This window comes from Macaca thibetana, chromosome 19 (genome assembly GCF_024542745.1).
Source record: "Macaca thibetana thibetana isolate TM-01 chromosome 19, ASM2454274v1, whole genome shotgun sequence".
Classification (NCBI taxonomy): domain Eukaryota; kingdom Metazoa; phylum Chordata; class Mammalia; order Primates; family Cercopithecidae; genus Macaca; species Macaca thibetana.
The window spans coordinates 9,704,798-9,731,411 of record NC_065596.1 but is presented as its reverse complement, the minus strand read 5'-3'; the positions used below and the strand labels follow the sequence as shown (position 1 = coordinate 9,731,411).

The window sequence follows — 26,614 nt, the reverse complement described above, 5'->3', positions numbered from 1 at the left end:
AAATATATATATATGTATATATTTTGTTGTTGAGACAGTTTCACTCTTGTCGCCTGGGCTGGAGTGCAATAGCGTGGCCTCGACTCACTGCAACCTCCACTTCCTGGGTTCAAGTGATTCTCCTGCCTCAGCCTCCCAAGTACCCGGGATTACAGGCATGTGCCACCACGCCCGGCTAATTTTGTATTTTTAGTAGAGACAGGGTTTCACCTTGTTGGCCAGGCTGGTCTCGAACTCCTGACCTCAGGTGATCCGCCTGCCTCAGCCTCCCAAAGTGCTGGGATTACAGGTGTGAGCCACTGTAATATATTTCAGCCCAGCCTGAAATATATATTTTTAGAAATATCTATAAGACTATAGAAAGAAAACCTATAATTTCCATTTTAAAAAGAAAATAAGAAATTAGTTAAATAAGTAGATTATAGCTGCTTGTGCCACAAAAATAAGTAACTATGTGAGATGATAGATATGTTAATTTGCTTCACATGTAGATAACCATTTTATTATCTATATGTATACCATAACTTCATGGGTTAAACCTCAAATATATGCAATAAAATTTATTTAAAAAAAGAAATTTAAGAAGTCTTTTTTTTTTTTTTTTTTTCTTTTTAGAGACAGGGCCTTGCTCTGTCACCCAGGCTGGAGTGCAGTGGCACCATCTCTGCTCACTGCAACCTCCACCTCCCAGGTTCAAGTGATCCTCCTGCCTCAGCCTCCTGAGTAGCTGCAACTACAGGCATGTGCCACCATGCCCGGCTCATTTTTTAATTTTAATTTTTTGTAGAGATGGGGACTCACTGTATTGCCCAGGTTGGTGTTGAACTTCTGGGCTCAACTGATCCTCCCATCTCAACCTCCCCAAAATGCTGGAATTCTAGGCGTGAGCCACCACGCCTGGCCAAGAAGTCGTTAATCATAAGGTTTTCTTACCATATATATTTGTCAGGGCAACATCAAGAGGCCATGTCAGCTTTCATTTTGCTCCATCCCGTTCTTAGAGGCCCCATCTTTGTATGCCTCCTAAACCCCAAGTTACCAAAGTTAAGAGGAAGTAAACATGCTGCAGTAAAATATCTATCTGGGCGAGGCGCAGTGACTCACGCCTGTAGCAGCCAATGTTCCACCAGGTGCAGTGGTTCACACCTGTGATCCCAGCACTTTGGGAGGCCGAGGTGGGCAGATCACTTGAGGTCAGGAATTCGAGACCAGTCTGGCCAACATGGTGAAACCCTGTCTCTACTAAAATACAATAATAATAATAATAATAATAATAATAAATTAGCCAGGCTTAGTGGCAGGCGCCTGTAGTCCCAGCTACTCGGGAGGCTGAGGCAGGAGAATCGCTTGAACCTGGGAGGCGGGGGTTGCAGTGAGCCGAGATGGCACCACTGCACTCAAGCCTGGGCGACAGAGTGAAACTCTCTCTCAAAAAAAAAAAAAAAAAAAAAAATGTACCTGAAAAAAAAAAAGGGTGATTATAGTTAACATTAATCTACCATACATTTCAAAATAGCTGGAAGAGAATAATTTGAATGTTATTGGTATGAAGAAAAGATAAATATTTAAGGTGATAGATATCCCAGTTACCCTGATTTGCTTATATGAGTGTAGCAAATTATCACATGTGCCTAGAAACTATGTACGTCTATTATGGATCAATTAAAAAACATTTAAAAAGATCTACCTGTTTCCAAATGTATGTCTTGACCTCTGAGGTCCAGTGTTTGTGTAATGTTGCTTTAAATGTGGAGTTATAAAAGAAGGCAGGTGGGAAATTAATGAAATGTTAGAAGTGTTATCTATTGTTAATCACATAAGATTTAAAGGAAGAAGGACTGAGTTCCTTTTTTTTTTTTTTTTCTGAGACAGGGGTCTTGCTCTGTTGCCCAGGCTGGAGCACAGTGGTGGGATCGTAGCTCACTGGAGACTCAACCTCCTGGGCTCAAGCGATCCTTCAATTTCAGCCTCCTGGTAGCTGGGACTACAGGCACGCACCACCATGCCTGGCTAATTTTTGTATTTTTTGTAGAGATGGAATTTTGCCATGTTACTTTCCCACGATGGTCTGGAACTCCTGAGCTAAAGTGATCTTCCCGCCTTGGCCTCCCAAAGTGCTGGGATTACAAGCGTGAGCCAATGCACCAGGCCTGAATTCCTTTTTTCCATACCTTTTCCATCTCCAGTATGAGTTAGCTATTCCCAGGTTCATAGGAAACTTAGTGTAATTTCTAGGGTTCGAGATGGGCAGCTTCACTCGCTTATATAGTTAGTATTTAATGGATAATTAATATGTGCTCAAGAGGTTAATATTGTGCTTCAGGAAATTATTCAGTAGTGATCACAAGACATTCTGTTTGTATGAAACAAGACTGCAGAAAGCCGTGGCAGGGACTGCAGAATAAAAGCAAGACACACACATTTTCTTTTCTTTTTCTTTTTTTTATTTTGAGACTGAGTCTCACTCTGTCACCCAGGCTGGAGTGCAGTGGCTCAATCTCGGCTTTACGGCAACCTCTGCCTCCTGCGTTCAAGCAATTCTTGTGCCTCAGCCTCCCAAGTAGCTGGAATTACAGGCACCCATCACCATGCCTGACTAGTTTTTGTATTTTTAGTAGATGTGCGGTCTTGCCATGTTGGCCAGACTGGTCTCAAACTCCTGACCTCAAGTGATCTGCCCGCCTTGGCCTCCCAAAGTGTTGGGATTACAGGTGTGAGCCAGCATGCCCGGCCAAGACACATACATTTTCAAACACCAGAGATACCAAGTTTTAGGAAACAGTAGAAGATAAAATGACATTAAGTAACGCAACGGGTTTTCTTGGTCCTTTGTAGTTGGCAGGAATATCTGATCACACACCTAAATTTCAGAAGCCTTTTTTTGGCTATCTGATGGCCTAACTCTAATTCCCTACACAAAAGGACATGTTTCCTTCCTTCAATGTGTATATTATTTCCAGTGGCTGTGTGGGGTGGAAGGGTGATAAATATTTATGCAAATATCTACAATATGAGGCAGATTTTGATGATTCTGCAATAGGTAAACCCAAACTATATGGGTATGATAGACAGAATAATGACCCCCCAAAGAGGTTCACATCCCTAATCCCCAGAACCTGTAATTGCTACTTGACATGGAGAAGGAGACTTTGCAGATATGGTTATGAAAAGGATCTTGAGACAGGAAAATTGCCCTGGATTGTCTTGGTGAACCCAACGTAATCACTGAGGTCTTTATAAGTATGAAGGATGTAGGAGAGTCAAAGACAGGGATGGGCGGGACGCAGTGGCTCACGTCTGTAATCCCAGCACTTTGGGAGGCCAAGGCGGGCAGATGGCTTGAGGCCAGGAGTCCAAGACCAGCCTGGCCAACATGGTGAAACCCTGTCTCTACTAAAAATACAAAAATTAGCCGGGCGTGGTGGCGGGCACCTGTAATCCTAGCTACTCGGGAGGCTGAGGCAAGAGAATTGCTTGAACCCAGGAGACAGAGTTTGCAGTGAGCCCAGATGGTGCCACTGTACTCCAGCCTGAGTGACAGAGCAAGTGAGGCTCTGTCTAAAAAAAAAAGAAAAAAAAAAAAAAAGACAGGATGGAGATTTAATGACAGAAGCAGGAAAGAGGGATGACTGACATGGCTTGATGATGGAATCTATAGTGTGGGTGAAAGTCTTACCTTTGGAGAGGACAAAAGAAATTCAGTCAAAATATGGGAATGTGGAAGGCGGATGTTCACGTTTGGTTGTATGATTGAGAGCATGGAGTTTACAATGTGTCACATGATGACTTGGATTTGTGTGTGTGTGTGTGTGTGTGTGTGTGTGTGAGAGAGAGAGAGAGAGAGAGAGACATAGGTGGTGAGGGCATTTAGTGAGAACAGAAGAGGAAATAGAAGATCCTGTGTTGGAAACAGGGATTGTGCAGGTTGGATGAAAAAGGTAATGAGGCCAGGCGCGGTGGCTCACGCCTGTAATCCCAGCACTTCGGGAGGCCAAGGTGGGCAGATCATTTGAGGTTGGGAATTTGAGACCAACCTGACCAACATCTCTACTAAAAATACAAAATTAGCCAGGCTTGGTGGCGCATGCCTGTAATCTCAGCTACTCGGGAGGTGGAGGCAGGAGAATCGCTTGAACCCGGGAGGCGGAGGTTGCGGTGAGCCAAGATAACGCCACTGCACTCCAGCCTGGGTAACAAGAGCAAAACTCCGTCTCAAAAAAAAAAAAAAAAAAAAAAAAAGAGAAGAAAAGAAAAGAAAAGAAAAAGGTAATGAGAGAAATGCAAATGCAGAAAGAGTGCCTGGCAGTATGGTGGGCTTCTTTTCAAAACTTAAAAAAAATTATTATTATTTATTTATTTACTTTAGACAAGGGATCTTGCTCTGTCACCCAGGCTGGAGTGCAGTGGCACAATCATAGCTCACTGTGGCCTTGAACTCCTGAGCTCAAGTGATCCTCCTGCCTTAGCCTCCCAAGCAGCTGGGATTATAGGCATGGACCACCATGCCCAGCTAGTTTTTATATTTTGTGTAGAGATGGGATTTTGCCATGCTGCCCAGGTTGGTCTCCATCTCCTGGGCTCAAGCCATCCTCTCGCCTCTGCCTCCCAAGTAGCTGGGACTACAGGCATGTGCCACCATACCCAGTGAATTTTTAAAACTTTTTTGTAGAGATGGGGTCTTGCTATGTTGCCCAGGCTGAATAGGCTCTCTCTCTCTCTCTCTCTTTCTTTTTTGACAGAGTATTGCTCTGTTGCCCAGGCTAGAGTACAGTGGCATGGGGCAATCTTGGCTCACCGCAACCTCTACCTCCCTGGTTCAAGCAATTCTTCTGCCTCAGCCTCCTGAGTAGCTGGGATTACAGGTGTGCACTACCACCCCTGGCTAATTTATGTATTTTTAGTAGAGATGGAGTTTTGCCGTGCTGGCCAGGCTGGTCTCGACCTCCTGACCTCAAGTGATTTGCTCACCTTGGCCCCCTGAAGTGCTGAGATTATAGGCATGAGCCACCATGCTCGGCCCTGAATGGGCTCTTTAAATGGGAAGGAAGACTCAAGAGGCCTAAATCTCACTGGCTGAAGAGACTGTACAAATCTGGCTTTTTTTTTTTTTTGAGATGGAGCCTCTCTCTGTCTCCCAGGCTGGAGTGCAGTGGTGCAATCTTGGCTCACTGCCAGCTCCACCTCCCGGGTTCACGCCATTCTCCTGCCTCAGCCTCCCGAGTAGCTCAGACTACAGCTGCCTGCCACCATGCCTGGCTAATTTTTTTTTTTTTTTTTTGTATTTAGTAGAGATGGAGTTTCATTGTGTTAGTCAGGATGGTCTCGATCTCCTGACCTCGTGATCTGCCCGCCTCGGCCTCCCAAAGTGCTGGCTTAACAGGCTTGAGCCACTGTTCCTGGCTGATTTATGAAAAAGCGTTTAAACTGAGATATTTGCTATTGGTTAACGAGTCAAGGAGTTGCTCAAATATGAACCCTCTTAGAGCATCACCCGCTGATTCCCAGGTTGCCCCGTGTGTTTTTAAAACTTTATGTATTTACTTCTATTATTAGTATTGTTTTTTAGAGAAGAGGTCTTGCTTTGTCATCCAGGCCGAAGTGCAGTGGCATAATCATAGCTCAGTGCAGCCTCAAACTCCTGGGCTCAAGTGATCCTCTCACCTCAGCTTCCTGAGGAGCGGGACTACAGGTGCACACCACCACCCTCAGCTAATTTTTAAATGCTTTATAGGGATGAGGTCTCACTGGGTTGCTCAGGCTGGTCTGGAACTCCTGTCCTCAAGCAGCTGTCCTGCCTCAGACTCCTAAAGTGCTGGGATTACAGGCATAAGCCACCATCGCTGGCCCCAATACTGCTTTTCTTTCTGAGTTGTGCAGGGGGTAGAGGGTGCTAAGTAGAGGCACTGCCCACTACCCACTACTAAGTGTTGGTTGGTAGAGGCAGACTTGTTAAGAGAGCCTAAATCCCAGTTAACACCTATTTCTGTTTAATTCATAAATATGTACAGCGTTTCCTCCCATGCTTGCCTTTATGGGGTGGTGGTGCCAAGTGACTGTGAGATAGACCAGTATGTGGAGAAAAGGGATAGGGTAAATGCTTCTGAGTAGAATGTGCATCACTGCTTCAGATCAATTCCTGCTCATTTAGTTAACCATGTATGGCACACAGTAGGTGTCCAATAGGAGTGTTTGTGTGTGAGAGTCAAGATAAGCACAGCTCCCTAAGGAGTAAGAGCCAAGGATTTTTTTTTTTTTAAGTTTTGGGATAGGGTCTCACTCTGTTGCCTGGGCTGGAGTGCAGTGGCATGATCATGGCTCACTGCAGCCTCAACCTACTGGGCTCAAATGATTGTCCCACCTCAGCCTCCTGAGGAGTAGCTGGGATTACAGGTGCATGCCACCATGTCTGGCTAATTTTTATTTTTATTTTTTGTAGAGATGGGATCTTGCTATGTTGCCCAGGCTCGTCTTGAACTCCTGGCCTCAAGTGATCCTCTTGCCTAGGCCTCCCAAATGCTGGGATGACAGGCTATGACTGTAATCCCAACAGGCCTGGCTGATTAAAAAAAAAAAAAAACATGTAAACTGAGATCATTGCTAATGGTTAATGAGTCAAGGCATACTCAGATGTGAGCCTTTCTAGGGCATCGCCTGCTGTATTCCCAGGTTTCCTTGTGTGATAGGCACATGCTCCTCAGGTGGGTCGGTTAGTGAAATGCTCTGGAGCAATGCGTGATCTTACCGTGCTGGGTTTGGGGGTGTCAGCCTTCGCACTGCTGGAGAGTGTGTGCATCTCAGACTCAGTTCTCAATTTCCTGAACCCTTTGGACCATTTCCTGTATTGCTCCCGGACCTGCAGAGGCAAAGCGTGCCCTGGGTCAGCTCACGGAAAGCAGTGAGGACAGGAAGAGTACTGGGTGGGAGCTGGGCAGTGGTACCTGCTGGCTGAGGAGGCAGTACACCAGGAAGATGAAGACGCCCTGCAGGCTGTTGATGATGGTGAAGAGGTAGGCCATGACCCGAGCAGCCGGACCCACCTGCAAGATGCCCAGACACCACGTGCAGCCCAGGATGAACAGCTGAGCTGTCGCTTTAAATGCCAGCATCCTGCATTGAATAAGAAAGGAGGCTGGTGATGCACCCAGAGAAACAGAATCAAGGCTATTTCATCTGTGCCCATGGAGTCCTCTGCCCTCCCCTGTAGATGATTTCTCAGACTGGGCTGTGATCAGTTTAGATCTTTACTGTCAATGATAGCCCACAATAGAAATGCCACCTGGGGCCGGGCGCGGTGGCTCAACATCTGTAATCCCAGCACTTTGGGAGGCCGAGGCAGGCGGATCACCTGAGGTCAGGAGTTTGAGACCAGCCCAACCAACATGGTGAAACCCGGTCTTTGCTAAAAATAATACAAAAATTAGCCAGGCGTGGTGGAGGGCACCTGTAATCCCAGCTACTCAGGAGGCTGAGGCAGTAGAATCGCTTGAACCCGGGAGGCGGAGGTTGCAGTGAGTCGAGATAGTGCCACTGCCCTCCAGCCTGGGAGTGACAGAGCAAGACTCCATCTCGAAAAAAAAAAAAAAAAAAAAAAGGTTAGTTTTGAACATGCAAAGAGATTTCTGTGTTCATGAACTACACAGTCTCTTCAAATCACCAATACAACCAAAGCATGACATACGAAATTTGGAAAGGATAATGACAGGAACGTAGAAGAAAGCTCATTAATTTTGCACAAGGGTGCCTGGAACAACAAACTGCTCAAGCCCTACAGAGGAATTTTTTTATTTTTATTTATTTATTTATTTATTTTGAGACGGAATCTCGCTCTGTCACGCAGGCTGGAGTGCAGTGGCGCGATCTCGGCTCACTGCGACCTCCACCTCCCGGGTGCAAGTGATTCTCCCACCTCAGCCTCCTGAGTAGCTGGAATTATAGACGCCCACCACCACGCCTGGCTAATTTTTGTATTTTTAGTAGAGACAAGGTTTCACCATGTTGGCCAGGCTGGTCTTGAACTCGTGACCTCAAGTGATCCGCCTACCTCGGCCTCCCAAAGTGTTAGGATTACAGCCTTGAGCCACCATGCCCGGCCCCCGTAGAGGATTTAATGTTGATTAGGATTTTCCCAGAGGGAGGATTGCATGAGGAGTGATGAGGAGCCTGAACTGAGGATACGGTATGAAGGTGCAGGCTGGGCTGTGGGAACAGACATGAAAACGTACACATTCTTTGCACTGTTTTTTTTGAGTTGGAGTCTCGCTCTGTCACCCAGGCTGGAGTGCAATGGTGCAGTCTCGGCTCACTGCAACCTCTGCCTCTCAGGTTCAAGCAATTCTCCTGCCTCAGCCTCCCAAGTAGCTGGGATTACAGGCGCAGGCCACCACAACCCCCTAATTTTTGTATTTTTAGTAGAGACGGGGTTTCACCATGTTGGTCAGGCTGGTCTCTTTGGCCAAGCTAGTCTCGAACTCCCTACCTTGTGATCTGTCCCCTCCAACCCTTGGCTTCCCAAAGTGCTGGGATTACAGGCATGAGCCACCGTGCCTGGCCTTCTTTGCATTTTAAAAGTGCTAACTTCTTTGCACTTTTGTTACAGGACTGCTTACAAAAGTCCAAAGAAGTTTTTAACCTTTTAGTTTATTGATTCATAATGTTTGTACGTCTTTATGGGGACATACATGATGTTTTGCTAACATGTATAGAGTGTGTCATGATTAAGTCAGGGTATTCAGGATATCTGTCACTTTGAGTGTCTATCATTTGTATGTGTTGGGAACACTTCAAATTTTCCCCTCTACCTATTTTGAAATATAAAATATATTGTGAACTAGAGTCACCCTACTCTGCCATCCAACATTATAACTTACTCCTTCTATCTGACTGTATGTTGTACCCATTAACCAACCCCTCTTCATCACCTTGCCTACTCACACACCTTGTCCAGCCTCTGGAATCTATCATTCTACTTTCTTTTTCTTTTTATTTTTTGAGGCAGAGTCTCGCTCTGTCTCCCAGGCTGGAGTGCAGTGGTGCGATCTCGGCTCACTGCAACCTCCGCCTCCTGGGTTCAAGCGATTCTCCTGCCTCAGCCTCCTGAGTAGCTGGGATTACAGGCGCCCCCCACCATGCCCAGCTAACTTATCATTCTACTTTCTGCCTCCATGAGATCAGCTTCTTTAGCGCCTCTCTATGTAAGTGACAGCCTATGCTATTTGTCTTTTTGTGCCTGGCTTATTTCACTTAACAAAATGACCTCCAGTTTCATCCATGTTGCTGCAAATGACATGGTTTCATTCTGTTTTGTGGTCGAATTGTATCTTATTTTGTATGTATACCATTTACCAGCCAATGAAGATTTTTCCGGTTGCTCTGGGATTCACTAACTGAGATTAGACATGGACAAAACATTTTGCTCGGGGTGTCAACAGGATACCACTGAATCTGAGACGGCTGCCATAGAAGGATGGCTGCATCTGTTTACTCTGGGTGCCTTCAAAAGACCCTGAGATGGGACCTCAGTGGCTGTTGAGGCACATGGCTTGGCTCTTGGGAACCATACATGTCTGTGTTGTTGTCACCGCCTTCTCCATCTTACCTTGTGTTCTGGAGGGTGGACACTTCATTATTGAGGGAGGAGAGTCTGTTTTTCAAAATCCAGAGAGTCACCAGAAGGAGAGCTAAATTCACCTTCAGGAAACCACAGAAGATTCGTTGAATAGAATTTGAAACCCATTATCTCTCTCTTTTTTTTTTTTTTTTTTTTTGGTCAGACAGGGTCTTGCTCTGTTGCCCAGGCTGGAGTATGGCGGTGCAATCTCAGTTCACTGCAACCTCCGCCTCCCAGGTTCGAGCGATTCTCCTGCCTTGGCCTCCCAAGTACAGGCACCCACCACCATGCCTGGCTAATTTTTTATTTTTAGTAGAGACAGGGTTTCACCATGTTGGCCAGGCTGGTCTTGAACTCCTGACCTCAAGTGATCTGCCCGCCTTGGTCTCCCAAAGTGTTGAGATTACAGGCGTGAGCCACCACATCAGGCCTGAAGCCCATTATCTCTTCATCTTAGCCTGTCTAATATGAATTATACACGTAAGTCTTTTTCTTAAATATTGAGTAACAGTGTTAGAATTTGAAGATTCAAGAGTGGTCTTAGGAAACCTAACCCAACCCATGACAACCCAAGGTGCGTTCCTGCTCTTGTCACCATCTTTATTATCTTGCTTTTCTTTTTTTTTTTTTTTTTTTTTGAGACGGAGTCTTGCTCTGTCACCCAGGCTGGAGTGCAGTGGCCGGATCTCAGCTCACTGCAAGCTCCGCCTCCCGGGTTCACGCCATTCTCCTGCCTCAGCCTCCCGAGTAGCTGGGACTACAGGCGCCCGCCACCGCGCCCGGCTAGTTTTTTGTATTTTTAGTAGAGACGGGGTTTCACCGTGTTAGCCAGGATGGTCTCGATCTCCTGACCTCGTGATCCGCCCGCCTCGGCCTCCCAAAGTGCTGGGATTACAGGCTTGAGCCACCGCGCCCGGCCTTATTATCTTGCTTTTCTAATGACCCTCAGCGGGGCAGCGAGGATGCTTAGATGATGTCACTTACAGAGAAGATGGCGCAGACAGGTCCAAGGAAGCCCCATATAAATCCCTTTTCTGGTTGGAGCCAGCAGCTGAACAAGAGAGAGAGATTTAAAAAAAAAAAAAAAAAAGCATCGGTTTTTGGAGATACGGAACAGTTATGTAAATCTATTCCTTCCCTCCTCACCACTTCCTCCCTTCCTCCCTACATCAACAATATTGAGTGTTTCTTTAGCGATAGGGTCTGTGGTTGGCTCTGAAGATACAGTGATGAGATCTAAGAACACGGTCTTAGATCCCCCAAATTTCTTTTTTTTTTTTTGAGACGGAGTCTCGCTCTGTCGCCCAGGCTGGAGTGCAGTGGCCGGATCTCAGCTCACTGCAAGCTCCGCCTTCCGGGTTTACGCCATTCTCCTGCCTCAGCCTCCCGAGTAGCTGGGACTACAGGCGCCCGCCAACTCGCCTGGATAGTTTTTTGTATTTTTTAGTAGAGATGGGGTTTCACCGTGTTAGCCAGGATGGTCTCGATCTCCTGACTTCATGATCCGCCTGTCTCGGCCTCCAAAGTGCTGGGATTACAGGCTTGAGCCACCGTGCCTGGCCAGATCCCCCAAATTTCAACTCAGGGAGGATACACGCAATTAGATACATTCTAACAATGAAAGAAAAATGGAAAGTTGTGCCAGGCACAGTGGCTTACACCAGGACTTTGGGAGGCCGAGGTGGGAGGATTGCTTGAGGCCAGGAGTTTGAGACCAGTCTGAGTAACATAGCAAGACCCCATTTCTACAGAAAAAAAAAAAAAAAAAAAAAAAAAAAAAAAAAAAAAGCCAGGTGTGGTGGCTCACACCTGTATTCTCAGTTACTTGGGAAACTGAGCGGGGAGGATCACTTGAGTCCAGGAGGTTGAGACTGCAGTGAGCTGTGATTGTACCACTGCACTCTGGCCTGGGCAACAGAGCAAGACCTAAATTGCAGCATTTTAAATTTCTATTTAAAATAGAAAATGAGTCCAGGTGCAGTGGTTCACGCCTGAAATCCCAGCACTTTGGGAGGCTGAGGCGGGTGGCTCATTTGAGGTCAGGAGTTCGAGACCAGCCTGCCCAACGTTGTGAAATCCTGTCTCTACTAAAAACACACAAAAAATGAGCTGTGTGTGGTGGCGTACACCTGTAATCCCAGCTACTCGGGAGGCTTGAACCCGGGAAACAGAGAGCAGAGGTTGCAGTGAGCCGAGATCACGCCACCGCACTCCAGCCTGGGTGACAGAGTATTTCTAAATAAATAACTAAATATAAAATGACTGAATGGTCTCTTAAAATTCCTTTCTATGGCTGAATAATATTTCACTGTGGATATGTTACTTTTTTTATCCATTCATCAGTGATAGGCATTGTTTCCAATTTTTGACTCCTTTAAATAATGCTTCTATGAGCATTCATGTACAACATGTTGCTAAACGCTTAGTTTAGGTTCAGAGGTACATTGTGTAGGTTTGTTATGTAGGTCAATTGCACATTGCGGCGGTTTGGCATACAGATTATTTTGTCACCCGGGTCATCAGCACAGTGCTCTATAGGTCGTCTATTTATCCTCACCCTCCTCCCACTTTCTACCCTCAAGTAGGCTTCGGTGTCTGAAGTTCCCTTGTGTCCATGGGTACCCAGTGTTTAGCTCCTACTTATAAGTGAGAACATGTGGTATTTGATTTTCTGTTTCTGAATTCACTAAGGATAATGGCCTCCAGCTCCATCCATATTGCTGCAAAGGACATGATCTCGTTATTTTATTTTATTTTATTTTATTTTATTTTTTTTGAGATGGAGACTCACTCTGTCGCCAGGCTGGGGTGCAATGGTGCCATCTTGGCTCACTGCAACCTCCGCCTCCCGGGTTCCAGCAATTCTCCTGCCTCAGCCTCCCCAGTAGCTAGGATTACAGGCACCCACCACCACGCCCGGCTAACTTTTGTATTTTTAGTAGAGACAGGGTTTCACCATGTTGGCCAGGATGGTCTCAATCTCTTGAACTCATGATCTGCTTGCCTCGGCCTCCCAAAGTGCTGGTTTTACAGGCATGAGCCACCGCACCCAGCTGACATTGTTATTTTTTATGATTGCATCATTTACAAGTTTTTGCGTGGACATCTGTTTTCATTTGTTTTGGGTATATACCTGGGTCATATGGTAGCTCTATGGTTAACTTTCGGAGGATTGGTGTTAATAATTCACAAAACCAAAAACAGCAAAAGAGGAAGCACTTCCCAAATCTTCTACAAGGCCAGTATTACTCTGACACCAAACCCAGAAATAGACATCACAAGAAAACAAAACTGCAGACCAAAATCCTTTATGAAAATGAATGCAAAAATCCTCAAAAAATACTAGCCGACCAAGTCCTGCAACATATTAAAAGGATTATATACCATGACCAGGTGGTAATTATCCCAGGAATGTAGGCTAGTTTAATATCTAATCATCCATCAATGTAATACACATATTAATAGAATAAAGGATTAAAATTATATGATCACATTATAGTTATATAATTATATAATCATATAATTATATGATCACATTATAAGATCACAGTTTAATTATATAACCATATAATTAACTGTATATAACCATATAATATTCCCCAGGACTCAAAGGTAAATAACCATAACTGTATAATTATAATGTGTTCTTTTTTTTTTTTTTTTTTTGAGACGGAGTCTTGCTCTGTCCCCCAGGCTGGAGTGCAGTGGTGCGATCTCGGCTCACTGCAAGCTCCGCCTCCCGGGTTCACGCCATTCTCCTGCCTCAGCCTCCTGAGTAGCTGGGACTACAGGCGCCTGCCGCCAGGCCCAGCTATTTTTTGTATTTTTAGTGGAGATGGGGTTTCACGGTTGTCTCGATCTCCTGACCTTGTGATCTGCCCGCCTCGGCTTCCCAAAGTGTTGGGATTACAGGCGTGAGCCACCGCGCCTGGCCGTGATCATATAATTTTAATCCTTTATTCTATTATGTGTATTAATAGAATAAAAGATTAAGTAATTAAGTAATCATATAGTTATATATGATTATATAATTATAATGATATAATATATGATTATATAATTTAATGTGATAATATAATTTATAATTATATAATTATATTTAATTATATACTTCTATAATATATAAATTACATAGATATGTATTTATATATAAATTACATATAAAATAATCTAAGTATATAATTATAATGTGATCATATAATTTTTATCCCATATAAGTAAAAATTATATGCTTCTGAAATGCATTTGACAAAATCAAACACAGTTTCATCACCAAAATACCCAACACACTAGGAATAGAAAAGAATTTCTTTAAACTGAAAATGGGTATCTATGAAAAATCCTCAGCTAACATCATACATTAATGAGGATAGACTCAGTGCTTTCTCCCTAAGTTCAGGAGCAAGACGACACTGTCTGCTGTTCTAGTCAACAGTGTCCTGGAGGGTTCAACCAGTGCAACTGGCAAACAAACAAACAAACAAACAAACAAACAGGCTAGAACAGTACCTGGCACAAAGTAAGCATCTCGTAAATCTTAACTATGACAATATCAATTATTTGGGTTATTCAAATCAGGTCTACTTTTTCAAATGAAAAATGGAAGCATCCTAAAAGATCTGGATAAAGTAGGTTAGATATTAAACAAATGCTATCATGAGCACTTTGATTTCATTCTTGCTATTTCAATGAGAGAGATTTAAATACATTATCCCTAACTATTATTAGTATCTTTTAGAGACATGGTCTGTCTCTCTTGCTCAGGCTGGAGTGCAGTGGTGTAATCATAGCTCGCTGCAACCTCGAACTCCTGGGCTCAAGCGACCCTCCCATCTCAGCCTCCTGAGTAGCTAGGACTACAGGTGTGTGCCAGTCTGCCCTGCTAATTTTTTAAATTTTGTAAAGAAGGGGTCTTGCTGTGTTGCCCAGGCTGGTCTCAAGATCCTGGGCTCAAGTGATCCTCCTGTGTCAGCCTCCCAAAGCACAGGGATTCCAGGCGTGAGCCACTGAGCCTGGCCCTCCTTAATTATTATAATCTTCTAGCAGAAAGATGCCCTGGGGATTATGACACAGTGGCTTTGTCCTCTTTTGCTTTCCAAAGACTTGCCCTTTATTTCATTCAGAAAATTTCCGAAAACCCTCTTCTACAATGCCTAGTTTGAAATGTAATTGAAATAAACTCAATAGCTAAGAACGAGGAGCTGCAGTGTAATCCAACCAACAGAGCCTAAAATCCCTGCTGATCTAATTAAAAGCAAGTATCATAAAAAAATGCTATCTAGGTTCTAGCAATGGCCACGGTTATGCCGGAGAAGATAAGGACTGTGGGAATTTGCATTAACCGGGAAGGCGTTCCATAAAGGTGAGGCCTGGAGGCCGCAGAAATGGCCACTATCACAGCTGGGACTCCATAGCCCACAGGGAACATGAGCTTCTTCGTGAATCTGTTGATGCTCGAGTAGTTGACCACCATCAGGTTCCGTGCAGTGAGGAAGAGGTACAGGGCCTCCAGCAGCATCCAGGTGAAGGCCGCCAGGTAGAGATAATGCAAGGCACTGGCGATGATGGCACACAGCACCTGGGGGAGAAGTAAGAGACGCCCAGAGTGGCGGTCAGATTTGAGTGTGACCCATGGCTTCTCCTGTACCATGCTGTTGGGGAGAATTCTGAGATATCTGATGGCATTGTAGAGAATATTTGCTTTGTAGTTGAGTCAGGCAATGGGAAATTGGTGGTGTTCTCTTCTAATATTCCCCAGGACTCAAGGGCCTATATATATATATACATACACACACACACACATATAGATACACGTATATACACACACACATATACGCATATACACACACATATACATATATGTGTATACACACATACATATACACATATGTGCGTATACACACATATATACATATGTATATATGTATGCATATATACACATATATACGTGTATATATACACACATATGTGTATATGTATACACACACATATATAAAAAAATATATACACACACACATATATACGTGTGTGTGTATATATATATGTTTTTTTTTTTTTTGAGACGGAATTTCACTTTTGCTGCCCAGGCTGGCGTGCAATGGTGCGATCTCGGCTCACCACAACCTCCACCTCCTGGGTTCAAGCAGTTCTCTTGCCTCAGCCTCCTGAGTAGCTGGGATTACAGGCATGTGCCACCATGCCTGGCTAATTTTGTATTTTTAGTAGAGATGGGTTTTCTCCATGCTGGTCAGGCTGGTCTAGAACTCCCGACCTCAGGTGATCCACCCGCCTCGGTCTCCCAAAGTATTAGGATTACAGGCGTGAACCACCGCGCTCCGCTGGGCCATTATATTAAGGAATCCAATGCCACATCATTCCATGAGCCAGCATCCTCTGCGTCAAGGAAGGGAGCCCCCTGGAACACCGCTGTCAATACCTCATGTTCGGTTCGATCAATTGCCACGAGGAAGAGGAGGTGGGCCAGGAGGAGGCAGAGCGAGAGCTGCAGATGCAGCGAGGTGCTGATGTTCTGGATGGCTTTGCACAGCAGGAAGGTGAGGGCTGCCAGGAGGAGGCACAGCAGAGAGAGGCTCAGCCCCATGTAGGTGATGACAGTCAGCACAGGATCCTCCTCCTGGGACCCCAAAAAGAAGAGTTCACAGTTATGCTTTCTTGCTCTGGGGTAATGACCCCACCACCATTTTAAATTTTTATTTTGGCATAGCACATTCAAGAATGAGGCAGCCAGGTAAATTTGTGAAGGTGTCATCAATTTAATTTAATTTGTGAAGTTGTCACCTGAGCCTCTTGGGTGTCTGGGAATACAAGGGTAGTCATGCAGGTGACAACAGGTGTGCATTATAGTCATAGTCATGTATGGCACCATGCCCTGCTAACTTTTTTTTTTTTTTGACAGAGTCTTGCTCTGTCGCCCAGGCTGGAGTGCAGTGGCACAATCTCGGCTCACTACAACCTCTGCCTCCCTGGTTCAGGCAATTCTCTGCCTCAGCCTCCCGAGTAGCTGGGATTACAGGCGCCCACCATCACGCCCAGATAATTTTTGTATTTTTAATAGAGACGGGCTTTCACCATCTTGGCCAGGCTGGTCTTGAACTCCTGACCTTGTGATCCACCTGCCTCGGCCTCCCAAAGTGCTGGGATCACAGGCGTGGGCCACCACGCCTGGCCTAACTTTTTAAAAATTTTTATAGAGACAGGATCTTTCTGTGTTGCCCAGTCTGGTCTCGGATTCCTGGGCTCAGGTGATCCTCCCGCTTCAGCCTCCCAAAGCACAGGGATTCCAGGTGTGAGCCCATTAGGTTTCGAAGGGAAGGTGAGGGTTAAAGAAAGACAGAGAGAGAGAGAGAGAGAGAGAGAGAGGCCAGGCGCGGTGGCTCAAGCCTGTAATCCCAGCACTTTGGGAGGCCGAGATGGGCGGATCACGAGGTCAGGAGATCGAGACCATCCTGGCTAACACAGTGAAACCCCGTCTCTACTAAAAATACAAAAAACTAGCCGGGCGAGGTGGTGGGCGCCTGTAGTCCCAGCTACTCGGGAGGCTGAGGCAGGAGAATGGCGTTTACCCGGGAGGCGGAGCTTGCAGTGAGCTGAGATCCGGCCACTGCACTCCAGCCTGGGTGACAGAGCGAGACTCCGTCTCAAAAAAAAAAAAAAAAAAAAAAAAAAAAAAAAAAGAGAGAGAGAGAGAGAGAGTTGGCAGCTCTACAGCAATGCAGGTTTATGTCCAGCATGAGACCTGTGGAGCGGGAAGCTAGCTGCGTGCCAGAATCCGCCGCCGCTTACAGGCTGGGGTAGTTACAGGTCTGGGCAAGAGGGGCTGGGTGGTATGGCTTGCTGTCTGGGAGGATATTGATAAGATGTTCCTGCGATGGAAAACAAAAGGGTGGTTTGGCCCTTTTTCCCGCAGGATCTGATAGTGATGTCCCTTGGATCTACTCCAAGTGATGAGATAAGAAAGTCAGGTGGGCCAGACGTGGTGGCTCACACCTGTAATCCCAGCACTTTGGGAGGCCGAGGTGGGTGGAACTTGAGGTAAGGAGTTCGAGACCAGCCTGGCCAACTTGGTGAAACCTTGTCTCTAGTAAAAACACAAAAATTAGCCAGGCATGGTGGTGCATGCCTGTAGTCCCAGCTACTCAGGAGGCTAAGGAAAGAGGATTTCTTGAGCCCAGGAGGTCAAGGCTGCAGTGAGCTATGACTGTGCCAACGTATTCCAGCCTGGGTGACAGAGACCCCGTCTAAAAAAAAAAAAAAAAAAAAAAAAGGCAGAGTTTTCCCTGGGTGGGCCCGACCTAATCAGATGAGTCTTTACAAGATCTGGGCTCTTCCTGGAGAATCAGATTCAAAACTTGTGATGGTTAATATGGATGTCAACTTGATTGGATTGAAGGATACAAAGTATTGATCCTGGGTGTGTCTGTGAGGGTGTTGCCAAAGGAGATTAACATTTGAGTCACTGGGCTGGGGAAGGCAGACCCACTCTTAATCTGGGTGGGCACCATCTAATCAGCTGCCAGCATGGCTAGAATATAAGCAGGCAGAAAAATGTGCAAAGAGAGGCTGGCCTCGCCTCCCAGCCTACATCTTCCTCCTGTGCTGGATGCTTCCTGCCCTCGAACATTGGACTCCAAGTTCTTCAGTTTTGGGACTCGTACGGGCTCTCCTTGCTCCTCAGCCTGCAGATGGCCTATCGTGGGACCTTGTGATCGTGTGAGTTAATACTTAATATACTCCTATATATATATAGGAGTATATATAATATATATATATAGGAGTATATATATATAGGAGTATATTCTATATATTATATATAGAAGTATATATACATGTATACTATATATGTATATAGAATATATAGGAGTATATATATATACTATATATGTATATATATTCCATTAGTTCTGTCCCTGTAGAGAACTCCGACTGATACAAACCTTAAGAAGGATTCCGCATCAAGGAATATGTTTTCCTTGGCCTCCAGATAGGAATGCTGAAAGGTTGCCAGAGGGTCATGTGAGAAAGGATGTGAGTGGCCTCTAGGAACTGAATGCCATGCCTTCCTGACAGCTAAGAAAGTGAGATCTCAGTCCTACAATCACGAGAAACTGAATTCTGCCAGCAACCAGGGAGCTTGGAGAAGGACCTCAAGTCTCCGATGAAACGGCAGCCCTGGGGGTGGGGCGACACGATGATTTCAGTCTTGTAAGACCCTGGGCAGAAAGGCCATCTTGCTATGCCAGCTTGCTGACCCATAGCTGTGAGATAATGCATTTTTTTTTAAAGGCTGCTACGTCTGTGGGGATTTGTTACACAGCAATAAATGCAGAGTGCAGCCTCTCCTAAGGGTCTCACCTGTACATCGTAGGGGGCCATGAGGACGGCAAAGCTGCTCAGGTGGGTGCAACGGCAGATGGTGCTGGTATCTCTGGTGCCCATCGTGCTGCAGCCTGTGGTGGCCCAATGACCACATCCATTCTGGCCATGCTCCCAGAAGACACAGAGCACCTTCCGTCTTGGTATGACCGACTGCAGGAACAGAACACAGGTGTGGGCCGGGCAAGGCGGCTCACGCCTGTAATCCCAGCACTTTGGGAGGCTGAAGCGGGTGGATCACTTGAGATCAGGAGTTTGAGACCAGCCTGGCCAACATGATGAAACCCCATTTCTACTAAAAAAAAAAAAAAAAAAAAAAAAAAAAAGTACGAAAATTAGCCAGGCGTGGTAGCACACACCTGTAATCCCAGCTACGAGGGAGGCTGAAGCAGGAGAATCACCCAAACCTGGAAGGCGGAGGTTGCAGTGAGCTGAGATTGTGCCACTGCACTCCAGCCTGGCTGACAGAGTGAGACTCTGTCTCAAAAAAAAAAAAAAGAAAGAAAGAAAGAAAAAAAAGAACCCATGTGTGAGCTGGTGGGTGGGTCTGATGCTCAGAGATGCTTACCCAAAGCCGGCTTTGGAAGGACTGACTTTCCTGGGGAGATAATGTACCCATAACAGAGACCCGTGAGCCCCAGGGCTGAGCTGGGCAGCAAGGCTATGCCTGGATTCAGACTCCCCACCACCCCCCACCACCCCACCAGCACTCACACGGTGGGAGAAGGTGAAGGTAACTGGGGAGCTGAGGTTTTGGGTGTCGTTGTTGCTCAGAAAGGCAGAGATGACATCTGAGAGCAGGATGGGGAGCAAGCCCTGGTGTGTCTCATTCCGAACCACCTGATTCTCAGGCTCCGAGACCAGGGGGGCCTCAGCCAGCAACTTGCCCATCCCTGGAACGGAGACAAGGCCCACCACAGAAGGGCCTGCGGGACAGGGCCAAGATTGAATCTTGGAGTAGGTTGAATCTCTGGGTCCACACCAGAGTTCCTCCGCCCCGCACAGAGCTTTCTACTCATGGAGATGGGCTACCTTCCTTTGGCTTCACCCGTCCCACACTTTCCTTCAATCTTTAGTTCTATATGTATCACATCCTGTAGGACAAGGCCGCGGTTAATATCTCGGGGTCCCCAACAAGGTCCCTTCCTCTTCAGATGGGTTCTCCTCTTACAGCCCCACCCCACACTTCCCTTTAATCTTTAAATCTCTTATTTTTCACATTCTTGGGCATCTTGTCCCACCACGAAGCTTCACTGACCACCTCCCCATCTCAGCCATTACCTGGGTCACCAGATTTCTGTGCCAGATTCCAGTGCAGCTGCATCGTTGCCTGATTCTGTCTCAAGGTGACATTCCTGTCTACTTGCTTCTGCACCTCCAGGGAAAATTCTATGAGTTGTGGGAATTATATAAGGAAAATTAGGTTAGGAATTGTGCCTACAGTGGTTGATATACTATGACTTAATTTATATACTATATACACATATAAGCTGAAGTTACAAAATATCAGAAGAGAAGAGTATGAGCAACTGTATATCCACAAAGTAGATAACCTAGATGAAATGGACACATTCCTAGTGACACGCAAACCACTGAAACCAACTCAAGAAGAAATAGAAGATCGGCAGGGCGCGGTGGCTCATGCCTGTAATCCCAGCACTTTGGCCAAGGCGGGTGGATCACGAGGTCAGGAGATCGAGAGCATCCTGGCTAACAAGATGAAACTCCATTTCTACTAAAAATGCAAAAAAAACCCAAACCAAAACAAAACAAAAAACCGTCTCTACTTAAAAAAAACGCGAAAAATTAGCCGGGCGTGGTGGTGGGTGCCTGTAGTCCCAGCTACTCAGGAGACTGAGGCAGGAGAATGCTGTGAACCTGGGAGGCAGAGCTTGCAGTGAGCTGAGATCGTGCCACTGCACTCCAGCCTGGGTGACAGAGTGAGACTCCGTCTCAAAAAAAATAAAGAAGAAGAAGAAGAAGAAGAAATAGAAGATCTGAACAGACCTACAGACCTATAACATATTACACAGATTACATCAGTAATCAAAACCTCTCAAAACGAACAACCCAGACCAGATGACTTCACTGGTGACATCTACCAATAGCTTAAAAAAGAATGAACATGAATCTTTTACCTGTTCAAAAATATGGAAGGGGAGGAAACACTATTTAAATAATTTTATAAGGCCAATGTTGCTCTGAGGTCAGGAGTTCGAGACCAGCCTGGCCAACATGGCGAAACCCTGTCTCTACTAAAAATACAAAAAAATTAACCAGGTGTGTAGGCACATGCCTGTAATCCCAGCTACTTGGGAGGCTGAGGCAGGAGAATTGCTTGAACCTAGGATGCGGAGGTTGCAGTGAGCCGAGATTGTGCCACTGCACTCCAGTCTGGATGACAGAGCAATAGATGAAGACATAACAAGAAAATAAAATTATAGACTAATATTTCTTATGGACATAGATGCAAAAATTTTCAGCAAAAATATTAGGAATACATTTTACCAAGGAGACTCAGACTTATAGGAAAGTTTTTTGAGTTTTTTTTTTTTTTTTTTTTTTTTTTGAGACAAAGTCTTACTCTGCTGGTCAGGCTAGAGTGCAGTGGCATGATCATAGCTCACTGCAGTTTCCTGGGCTCAAGCAATCCTTCCAACTCAGCCTCCCAAGTAGCTGGCATTACAGTTGCTCACTATCACACCCAGCTAATTTTTAAATTTTCTGTGGAGATGGTGTTTTAGTATGTTTCCAAGGCTGGGCTTGAGCTCCCGGGCTCAAGCAATTCTCCCACCTTGGTGTTCTCTGACAATGTTGGGCGTGAGCCACTGCTTCTGGCCTACAAAAGTGTTTGAAAGAAATAAAAGGTCCTCTCTAAATGGAAAGACATCCTATGTTCATGGATTGGAAGAATTTCTATTGTTAAGACAGCAATACTCCCCCAAAGTGGTCTAGAGACTCAATGCAATCCCTATCAATATTTTAACCTATTATTATTTTGCAGAATAAGAAAAGTTCATCTTAAAATTCATATGGTGTTGTAAGGAATCCAAATACCCAAAAACAATCTTGAAGAAGAACAACAAGGTTAGAGGATTCACACTTACTGATTTCAAAACTTACTACAAACTGACAGTAATACTGGCATAAGGATATAACAGAATAGAATTGAGAGTCCAGGAATGAACCCATCCATCTTATGGTCAGTTGATTCTCAACAAGGGGTGCCAAGACTATTCAATGGGAGAAAGAATAATCTCTTCAACAAATGGTGCTGGGATTACTGGATAGTAACATGCAAAATAAGGAAGTTGTGACCCTACCTCACAGAACAAACAAAAATTAACTCAAAATAAGCCAGTGACCTAAGTTTAGGAGCTAAAACTAGAACGCTTAGGGCAAATCTTCCTGGTCTTGGATTTGGTAATAAATTCTTTTTTTATTTTTATTTTTGAGATGGAGTCTTGCTCTGTCATCCAGGCTGGAGTGCAGTGGCACAATCTCGGCTCACTGCAACCTCTGCATCCCAGGTTCAAGCAATTCTCCTGCCTCAGCCTCCCGAGTAGCTGGGATTACAGGCATGTGCCAACATACTTGTTTAATTTTTTTTGTATTTTTAGTAAAGACAAGGTTTCGCCATGTTGGCCAGGCTGGTCTCGAACTCCTGACCTCAGGTGATCTGCCCGCCTCGGCCTCCCAAAGTGTTGTGATTACAGGCGTAAGCCACCACCCCCAGTCAACGAATTCTTAAATATGACACCTATTGCACATGCAACAAAAGAAAAAATAGATAAAATAAATGTCTTCAAAATTTAAAACATCTATTCATTAAAATGAAAAGACAATGAAGAAAATGAAAGACAGTCTACAGAATGGGAGAAAATATTTTGCAAATCATTTATCTCACATGGTCTACTATCAGAATGTATAATGAATGCTTACAACTGGACAACCAAAAGGCAAACAGCACAATTCAAAACAGGCAAAGGATTTGAATAGACATTTCTCCAAAAATGACATGCAAATGGTGGGCAAACACGTAAAAAGATGTTAAACATTGTTAGTTATTAGGGAAGGGCAAATCCAAACCTCAACGAGATATCACCTCACCAGTAAAGCAGCGAAAATACCCAAGCGTAAATACTCAAGGTTCATTGTCTCACACCAGGGAAACTGAGGACGTGCACACATAAGAAGTGAGTTTAAGAGTGGAGACAGGGGGGCCGGGCGCGGTGGCTCAAGCCTGTAATCCCAGCACTTTGGGAGGCCGAGATGGGCGGATCACGAGGTCAGGAGATCGAGACCATCCTGGCTAACACGGTGAAACCCCGTCTCTACTAAAAAATACAAAAAACTAGCCGGGCGAGGTGGCAGGCGCCTGTAGTCCCAGCTACTCGGGAGGCTGAGGCAGGAGAATGGCGTGAACCCGGGAGGCGGAGCTTGCAGTGAGCTGAGATCCGGCCACTGCACTCCAGCCTGGGCGACAGAGCGAGACTCCGTCTCAAAAAAAAAAAAAAAAAAAGAATGGAGACAGGGGCTCCCAAGTGTGGCTTCTGGTTGCGTGGTGAAATGCACGAAGTGTGATAGATGAGCTTGGGTAGGTGGTGTCTGATTTACATAAGGCTCAAAGATTGGTCGGAATAGGTGAGTCATTTACATGGAGCATGAAGAAGCTGGCTGCCCCAGCCTAATCTTTTATTATGCAAATGAATTCTTTACCTGGCTGGTTCCATGTTGCCTGCTTCTGTACTGTACACGTGGTTGACGAAGATAAGGGAAGAGGGAGATTTCATGTTGAACATGCCTGGCCCCCAGGTAGCCTTTTCCTATTGGCACAGCTGCTGGCATTCGCCTGTGCCAGCTTCCAGCTTGCTTCTCTATGTCTGCAGCTTGATTTTTCAGGCTGCTCGTTGTTAGACAAGAAATGATTTGGGGGCTGTTTTTTATTAAAAGGGAAACCTTACTGAGGACTCTCTTACCTTTGCTAACTGCCTAAATAATTTCTTTTTCACTCCTGAATCACTGGGATGAAGAGAGGTAGGTTAACAGGTACAGACATACAGTTAGATAAAAAGTATAAGTTCTATTTTTTTTTAGACGGAGACTTGCTCTGTCACCCAGGCTGGAGTGCAGTGGCCAGATCTCAGCTCACTGCAAGCTCCGCCTCCCGGGTTCACGCCATTCTCCTGCCTCAGCCTCCCGAGTAGCTGGGACTACAGGTGCCTGCCACCATGCTTGGCTAATTTTTTGTATTTTTAGTAGAGACGGAGTTTCACCGTGTTAGCCAGGATGGTCTTGATCTCCTGACCTCGTGATCCACCCATCTCGGCCTCCCAAAGTGCTGGGATTACAGGCGTGAGCCACCATGCCCCGCCCAAGTGTTTGACAGCAGAGCAGAGTGACTATAATTAACAAGAAGGTATGATATATTTCAAAGTAGCTAGAAAAGGGGACTTAAATTGTTCCCAACACATAAAAATGGTAAGTACTCAAACTGGTGGATACCTCAGATGCCCTGGCTTGATCGTTACACATTCTAGGCAAGCAACAAAGTATCACATGTACTCATAAATATGTAAGATATTATGTATCAATAAAAGCAATTAAAAAACAGAACCAAAGAAAATAAAACGGAAGTAACCAGTTTTGCTGAAGGTGTGGAGATGATAACCCATGTATGTTTCTGGTGGGGATTTAGGACGGTGCAGCCGCTTTGGAAAAACGGTTTGGTGGTTCCTCCAAAAGTTGAACATAGAATTACCATATCACCCAGCAGTTCCACTCCTTAGTAGATACCCCAGATAACCGAAAACAGTTATTCAACCCAAAATGTGTCCACCAATATTCATAAGAGTCCTATTCACACCAGCCACCTAAACCAAAAATTAAATTAGAAATCCTGGCCGGGCGCAGTGGCTCACGCCTGTAATCCCAGCACTTTGGGAGGCCGAGACGGGCGGATCACGAGGTCAGGAGATCGAGACCATCCTGGCTAATAACACGGTGAAACCCCGTCTCTACTAAAATATACAAAAAACTAGCCAGGCGAGGTGGCGGGCGCCTGTAGTCCCAGCTACTCAGGAGGCTGAGGCAGGAGAATGGCGTGAACCCGGGAGGCAGAGCTTGCAGTGAGCTGAGATTGTGCCACTGCACTCCAGCCTGGGCGACACAGCGAGACTCTGTCTCAAAAAAAAAAAAAAAAAAAAGAAAGAAAGAAATCCTCTCCCGCCCCCCCAAAAACCATCTGAATGGGCTTCCCTTTTGGCCAGGGCACTCTCAATTTAACCGGAAAGACTAGTTCAGGCTATGGTGGGAAGTGGGGGGTCTGACATGCCTCCTTATGCCCTGCTCCCTTTTGGAGTTCAGGAAAAGCTGACCAGCATTTAACATCAACACAGACCTTTAGTCTAATAAGAAACATTTACAATCTATTCTCTCTGAAGACTGATACCTGAAGGGTTCGTCTGGATGATAGAATTTCGGCCTTCACAGCCCCTTATTGTAATCCAGACATTCTTTTCTATTGATAATAACTCCTTCAACCAACTGCCAATCAGAAAAGCTTAAATCTACCTATAATCTGGAAGCACCCACCCCATATCTCCACTTCGGATTGTCCTGCCTTTCTGGAGTGAACCAATGTGTATTTTAAATGTATTTGATTGTTGTCTCACGTCCTCCTAAAATGTGTAAAACCAAGCCAGGCACTGTGGCTCACGCCTGAAATTCCAGCACTTTGGGAGGCCGAGGCAGGTGGCTCACAAGGAAAGGAGATCGAGACAATCCTGGTTAACACGGTGAAACCCCATCTCTACTGAAAACACACAAAAAAGTTAGCCGGGTGTGGTGTTGGGCGCCTGTAGTCCCCGCTACTTGGGAGGCTGAGGCAGGAGAATCACTTAAACCTGGGAGGTGGAGGCTGCAGTGAGCCGAGATTGCACCACTGCACTCCAGCCTGGGTGACACAGCGAGACTCTGTCTCCAAAAGAAAACAACAACAACAACAACAAAAACCAAGCTGCGCCATGACCACCTCGTGATATAGAAGTTAAAAAGGAATTACTTAGGCAGAGAGTGAGGGTAAGGAAGTCCTCAGTAAGGCTTTCCTTTTAATGAAAAGCAGCCCCTGTATCATTTTTTTTTTTTTTTTTTTAACAAAGAGCAGCCTGCAAAATCGAGCTGCAGACATAGGCAAGCAAGCTGGAAGCTTGCACAGGTGAATGTTGGCAGCTGTGCCAATAAGAAAAGGCCACCTGGGACTAGGCATGTTGAAAGTGGCGGCTCCATCTTCCCATCTCTTTGCCAACCACGTGTACAGTAAGGAGAAGGCAAAGACTCCATTTGCATAATAAGATTAGGGTGGGGCAGCCAGCTTCTCTGCACTTTATGTAAACGTCACACCTGGTCCAACCAATCTTTGGGTCCTATGTAAATCAGACACCGACTCCTCAAGCCTGTCTATAAAATCTGGTGCACTCGGCCATGGATGGGAAGTCCCATTTGGGCATCCTTTTCTCTCACAAGAGAGGGAATTGTTCTCCTTTTTCTTTCTGTTGCCTATTAAGCCTCTACTCATAAACTTACTCCTTGTGTGTGTCCGTGTCCTTAATTTTC

The 26,614-nt window shown here is 45.4% G+C and overlaps 1 protein-coding gene across 3 annotated transcripts in view; it reads right to left on the bottom strand.

The window, feature by feature from the left end:
• ADGRE2 (adhesion G protein-coupled receptor E2) overlaps nt 1-26,614 on the bottom strand; it is a 49,616-nt gene that overhangs the window by 5,230 nt on the left and 17,772 nt on the right. For 2 of the 3 annotated variants that reach the window (XM_050769927.1, XM_050769930.1), the window contains 9 exons: nt 20,282-20,389; nt 19,715-19,926; nt 18,980-19,153; nt 16,044-16,241; nt 14,950-15,185; nt 10,592-10,658; nt 9,596-9,687; nt 6,939-7,107; nt 5,299-6,853 (listed from right to left, as the gene is read on the bottom strand). In XM_050769927.1, coding sequence (XP_050625884.1) covers nt 6,695-6,853; nt 6,939-7,107; nt 9,596-9,687; nt 10,592-10,658; nt 14,950-15,185; nt 16,044-16,241; nt 18,980-19,153; nt 19,715-19,926; nt 20,282-20,389 — 1,415 coding nt within the window. In that variant the 3' untranslated portion in view covers nt 5,299-6,694. Of the gene's footprint in view, nt 1-5,298; nt 6,854-6,938; nt 7,108-9,595; nt 9,688-10,591; nt 10,659-14,949; nt 15,186-16,043; nt 16,242-18,979; nt 19,154-19,714; nt 19,927-20,281; nt 20,390-26,614 lie in introns of those variants that run through there. The other variant, XM_050769929.1, reaches the window with a different exon arrangement.